Here is a 6,933-nt window from a genome sequence, read left to right as displayed (position 1 = left end):
CAGTAGGATTTGGCCCTGTATTCCTTTACAGAGAAACAAAAATATTTCACACATGTACAATCACATGATTTCACATGAAATGTCACGTGAAATCATGTGAAAACATGTTTTTGGAACACTTCACATGTGATCACGTTTTCACATGTGCAGCTTCATGTTATCACATGTTGCTTTACATGTTGCCACATATTATCATATTAACTCCACATAAGATCATGCGTTCACATGAAATTCAAGGGTTGGGTGATGACAGTTTAGAATTCTAATTATAATGGCTGATTATTTGGAAAAGGATAATCACCTCTCAAGATTAATTCCTGGAGTTAAAATGTTTTTATGACTTTTTGAAGGGAGCACTTGTGGTGTATACGACATGTATAATCTCTGACTTACCTACCTCTTGTAACGATCGTCTGAAAGAGGGGACCAAGATGCAGCGTGGTAAGTGGTCATAATTTATTATAAATGACGAAACACTTAAACAAAAACGAAAGCCAACAGTTCTGTCAGGTGAAAAACACAAGATAGAAAACAACTACCCACAAAACCCCAAAGGAAAACAGGCTGCCTAAGTATGGCTCCCAATCAGCGACAACGATGTACAGCTGTCCCTGATTGAGAGCCATACCAGGCCAAAACAAAGAAATACAAAAACATAGAAAAAAGGACATAGAATGCCCACCCAAATCACACCCTGACCAAACCTAAATAGAGACATAAAAAGGATCTCTCAGGTCAGGGCGTGACACCTCTAGATCATGTATTTTTTATTTCAATTGTAGGCCTTAACTCCGAGTCCTTTTCAGCAGGCCTGGTTTTGTGAAGACAGCTGGGAACTTCTAAGAAGTGATAAGAACAGGTTACCCAGATGGCATCAGTTAAAAAACAAGCAATGTGCACAATGGGATTTCATTACTGTATCTATTTCACACTACTCAGCCAAACTGAGCTGAGCCAAACTGTGCCGAGTCAAGCCGCACTGGGCTGAACTGGTTACGCATCCACCATAGTTACTGTAACGCTGCAGAACAATGTGAAAAGAAATGGTCAGAGCCAGCAGGGTATAGTTCAGGTCAGCCCTATAGTGTGAATCAGGCATACAGTATGTATCATGTAATGACTATCAGGGTCTCCTTCAGGATATACCCCCTTTTCAGTGAGGTGAACCCCCCACTCTATCGGCTGTGTTTTAACCCTGCCTCATCGCTGCTTTTTTTCTTTCTACTCTATGCTAGCTAAATGGAAGACATCAAGGTGGGTTATACAGTACAAGACTGTTGCTTCATCACTGGGCATGCTGCCATTTCCAAGGAAATTAGAGTAGAGCGTGAGTTCATCACAATCATAAAATCCTTATTTGAAATGACTCTGCACCTCGGCCCAATTTATTAGCGATCTTACTGTATATATGACGGCACTGCATGACATAGGTACTGATTAATTGGTAGATAGTATATGTTTATCCTTTTGAATTTCTCCCATTTTAATATTGGTAGCCTGACAACTTCAGTCTAACCTCAGTACCGGTTACTGTACATTGGTTGTAGAGTTAAAACAGAAGTATTACAGATCGTACTGGACCATACCAAGCCACAGGTTGGGTCGTCTGGGCTAGACTAATGATTCCAGTGAATGAGGATATAACGTGCATTATTAGGACATGAAGTCCATACATTTCCTTGGATACAGGCATTGAATAATGTTAGGAGCTATTATTGATTATTCATTACAGTAGGCTATGCTCAAACAGTCAGGGGCCATTCAGGGATACTGTCAATATGGAATGTGAGTGCACAACTCTGATCAATTGAGTCATCATGTGAGGAAATGGAGACAATATTAATGTTGTGTTTAGTAATATGACTCCTCCTGTTGGTTTGGGGGGAAAGGCACCTGAATACAGTATACAACAAGATAACTTTGAATCAAGATGTAAACTTATAAAGCAATCTAACATGGTAGCCTATTCTAATTTAATTAAACAAAAATATCTGAAATGTTGAAACAATTTTGATGGCATTTGCCTCGGGTTATAGGCTATTATAATGCAGGTCTAGATGTATTACAATCTAATAACTGTAAAAAAAAAAAATTATATATATATACAACTATGTTAAGGTTTTCAAAATCTAGGCCTGTCAGTAAAACAGTCTGCTGTAGCCTAATATTAAAGCAGAAAGTCAAGTCTGATATTGAGTTCTCTAAATCATTAGGCTACATTGCCTTTTAACCTACAGCTGACTTCTTTCTATTCCAGTCATTATGATGGCGTTTGCAGGATTGTGGTGGACAGCTCATACACAGAGCTCTTGTGCATTGAAGTGGGTGGCTTCCGATAAAAAAAAACGTGTTTAATGGGGGTAACATCACCTCATCCTCTGATTATCTCACTCCCTTCTGCCTGCCACTATAGACCACCCTGAGCCCCTTGTGGAAACCGCTCCTTTGGGAAGGGGGGCTGGGGTTTCCGTTGCCCTACCCAGTCTCTGCTTGTGGACTGAATTTCACCAAATTATTTTAATTCACCTAAAACAAACTACAGTTCACTGTATTGGCATGGGGCGCTGACCGATTACGCGCTGCGGATAGACACCGAAGGGAAAAAAGGGCGGAGGGGGAGGGGTAGCAGGTAAAGTGATAGAGATGAAGACCACGCGTGCGCACAGAGTTCCATCCCTCTGCATCGCTTCTTTTTTCATTCTTTTTTTTTTGCAGCATCAGTACCGCGCTCGTATCGCATTCGTTTGCTGGAGTCGGAGCGCGCTGCGGGGCGACACTGCACCGCCAAGGAGGACGCACAAGCACGGTAGAGGGGGGACTAGAGAAAGGGAAAAAAGACAGAGAAGGTAGCGCACAGGGGAGACTCAGAGCCTACCCCCTCATTTGAATACTGGAAGAAAATATAACATTGTCGGACCTTTAGACATAAGAAGACAACGAGGCGGAACAACCCAGGCGATTATATTTTAGCCAGCACGGCGGGGAAACAATGAAGGATCGTACACAAGAACTACGAAGTGTAAGCTTATATATTTCTACCATTCCTGCCCTCCTCTCTTGGTCCCACTCTCTCCTCCCTTCCGAATCCTCACCGCAATCGGGCGTCAGCGTCTGACATCTCCTTGCTGAGCGCTAGCTCACGGCAAACATAACAAATATGTGCACTGAGGTTTCGGTTCTTACCAAAAATACAGAGGCTGATATCTTTAGGCTATTAATTTATATTTTACGCATTCGAATGTGTCTTCCCATCAGTGTCAATAGCCTAGTGGTGCCCGCATGCGTGCACTGATGATCATACACGTAATGTGAGCATGATAAAAATATGACTTCTCTATTAAAGGTCCGTTAAAATGCATTGATTTGAGAAAATAGTATAGGGCTATTAGCATTGCAGGCAGGCAAGCATATAAAACAAACTCATCTACCATAGATAGTCTACTGCTAGAAATAACCCAAATCAATATAAGCGTATGACTGCTTATTGGATGGACAGCTACCCAGAACAGTGGTAAAATACTGTGGATGAAAGCTATCCTAGCCCATAGTGCGCCTAGCCTAGCAATCCCTGCAAACACTGTTAAGGATTTTTATTCAACCCTTGGTAGAACTAAATATTTGTTCAGAATTGCCTCAGCCCATCGGATGTATCTTTTTCTAGATAGTTGATGGAGAGAGCGTTTTATACGAGTGGGACGGGGCCAACTACGGTGGGGGTGGGGGGGTCATATTTTGAGATTGTACATTTTGTTATAACTGGCCTCTATAATAAGGTATAGCTTACATGATTGCTTGTATTAGACCCAAATTCGATCAAGGAGGACAGAATTCTAGCTCTCTCCCAACTATGCGTCTATAGGGTTCAATTGGGTTCGCTTTGGCGACACCATGCTATGGCAGGATCTGCACCAGGGTTTAATTTTTCCCTGCATTGGAAAACCACATTCATACTGGTTTACAACACATTCAGTGACTAGATATATGCCATAAGGATAGCCACTGTCATATATTTGTGCAATTTGTCTGTCTAGGTTTAATTGAAAAACAAATGTCTCCTATCCTCAAGGCAATCAAATCAAAATGAGGCCCCGAAGCATGCATGGCTTTTTTTGGCGTAGCCCAACCTCCAACGTCTGGAGATCAATAAAATATCCGAGGAAACGCCTGGACTCACTGCCGCTCTGCACCTATATCTATAGCGTGTGTGTGTGTGCGTGCGTGCGTGCCTGTGTGTGATTATTATATCAAAATGTGGAGCCAATACAGGCTATACAGGCTGTGAACATTATAGCACATGATTGTGATTGTGCCACCGTTCCTGAGATAGCCCCTGGTCAGCGGATTCACCTTGCATGAATTCTGTGCCTCCTGTGCCTTCCCACTGAAACGCTGAACACAGCAAGATCCATACTCAGTCAGACACTAGGCACTTGCCTCACTGCCCACTGCAGATTCAAGGAGACTAGGCTACAAAAATATCTCGGTTATGATGCTTTCGCGTCCAAACGAACCATAAGAGCGTTTATTAGACGTGCTCATTTTTGTAGATTATCTTGCTCTCTGAGACGGATTTTCGTTCTTTCTTTACCTGTAATTTATGGTTTTGTATCCCCAACCCAAGCCCCTCACGTTCCCGATATAATCTATGCCATCTGCAGTGAAATGGATAAATAATCGCTACCGTCAGTCTAAACTCTATGGAAATAATATTGTTAATGTTATATTATAATGATAGAATATCACGTAATTCTGGCAACAGATGTTATATGATTGGGTAATAATTACGTTTTATGTAATCATCAACATCACAGTGACGTATACGTGGCGCGCTACATCGTCCTACTCTGAGCAAGCCGTGTCTGCACGGGTTTTACCGAATGTGCTACGTGTGATTGAGCGAAAGATTGGCCGGCTATATTTACCATGTCTATACCGACTATTCCCGTGTAAGCCAAAGAATCGGCTGATAGACCTTCGGTTGAGGGTGCGCGCGTGCGTTGCTGCACAATATATGTTCCAATGTTATTGATTATAAACTGGGGTAGGGGTTGCTGAGAAGGGACATAATTGGGGTAGGGGTTGCTGAGAAGGGACACATTCTGGGGGTTGAAAAGGCACAGTTTCTTATTCAAAAACATATTTCTAAGCATTATAGGCTACAGAGATATCACTGGAATTCCTTACTCATAAAATTAATATTGCTCTCTATCATTGACACACACAGACACACACACACACACACACAGCACACACACACACACACACACACACACACACACACACGTTATTGATTTCTTCTCCCAAGACCAAAAGCTTTCACTCACTCAATGTCCTTAACATTTCTGTAAATGCACTAGCATTCTGCATGACACAATACATTTATTCAGAGAAAAAATGTGTGGGCTTTTTTTTTTTTTTAATTGGTTTTATGACTGCATTCTTTTTTTTTTTACCACTTATTGGTCCTCTGACCAATCACATCATATATTTTCATATCAGAGCTTTCTCCGAGCTGATATGATTGGTCAAAAGACCAATTAGTGAAATATCAGAATTGGGTTGCCTGTCTAAATGCAGACAGTGTGTCATTTTAGTTGCAAAGTGGATACTCTTCTGGACTGTTTTATGTATAGGCCTATCGCATTGCCAACCTCTCATATTAGTAGTCTATAGAACATTATGTAATTTATACTGTCTTGAATATCAGTACCATTACTTGTGTCCTTGACTGGCAGAGCCATAAATGCAATACATGAATCCAATTTGGACCTACTTGGTAAGGTAGTGACTTTATTTATACAGGTTTATAACATATCCAGTGACATCTTTGTGTCCAATGCAGAATTAGCAAAACATTCTGTTATTCCAGTTACTGTATATTTTCTGTCATTTTGCTTAAAGCTTTGTGTCTCGATTCCCTGTGTTGCTTTATTTAGCCCCACATGTATTTAGCATTCATAGTCATGTATGCCATGACGGAAGTTTATTAAGAGTGAGAAAAACAGCATTCACCGCCCTACCATGCAATGTGTCCCACATAAACAGGGATTTTAGTAAGACACAAGCTGGAACTCCCTGATTGCGTCAGAGGAAATGAGTGTTTGACTTCCGTCTCCGACCTAGACAGCACACCTTTATTTACATTGACAGGCTTTTTCCTGTACTGTAGAGTTCTGTGGTAATGTATATAAAGTGCCTTCAGAAAGTATTCACTCCGCTTTACTTTTTCCACATTTAGTTGTTTTACAGCCTAAATGTAAAATTGATTAAATTTAGATTTTGTGTCACTGATCTACACACAATACCCCATAATGTGAAAGTGGAATTTAGTTTGTAGAACATTTTACATATGTATAAAAAAAAATGAAAAGCTGAAATGTCTTGAGTCAATAAGTATTCCCACATACAATTATCTGTAAGGTCCTTCAATCGAGAAGTGAATTTCAAGCACAGATTCAACCACAAAGGCCAGGGAGGTTTTTCAATGCCTTGCAAAGAAGGGCACCGAATGGTAGTGTAAAAAGAAAAATATCTGAGCTGAATATCCCTTTGAGTATGGTAAATTAATTAATTAGGCTTTGGATGGTGTATCAATACACCCAGTCACTACAAAGATACAGGCGTGTTTCCTAACTCAGTTGCCGGAGAGGAATAAAATGGCTCAGGGATTTCACCATGAGGCCAATGGTGATTTTAAAACAGTTACAGCATTTAATGGTTATGATATGAGAAAAACGAGGATGGATCAAAAACATTGTTGTTACTGTACTCCACAATACTAACCTAAATGACAGAATGAAAAGAAGGAAGCCTGTATAGAATAAAAATATTCAAAAACATGCATAGTTTGCAACAAGGTTGTTAAGTAATACTGCAAAAAATGAAATTAACTTTTTGTCCTGAATTCAAATTCAACACAACACATCACTGAGT

General features: G+C 40.5%; 1 protein-coding gene across 1 annotated transcript in view; it reads left to right on the top strand.

Annotated features, from left to right (window-relative positions):
* Positions 1-2,841: 2,841 nt before the first annotated feature.
* stx1b (syntaxin 1B) overlaps positions 2,842-6,933 on the top strand; it is a 54,677-nt gene continuing 50,585 nt past the window's right edge. Inside the window, exon 1 of the mRNA NM_001141022.1 lies at positions 2,842-3,019. Within this exon, the coding sequence (NP_001134494.1) occupies positions 2,990-3,019 (30 nt within the window). The 5' untranslated portion in view covers positions 2,842-2,989. The remainder of the gene's footprint in view (positions 3,020-6,933) is intronic.

Source organism: Salmo salar, chromosome 06 (genome assembly GCF_965601325.2).
Source record: "Salmo salar chromosome 06, fSalSal1, whole genome shotgun sequence".
Lineage (NCBI taxonomy): Eukaryota > Metazoa > Chordata > Actinopteri > Salmoniformes > Salmonidae > Salmo > Salmo salar.
This window is presented reverse-complemented; position numbering and strand designations above follow the sequence as displayed.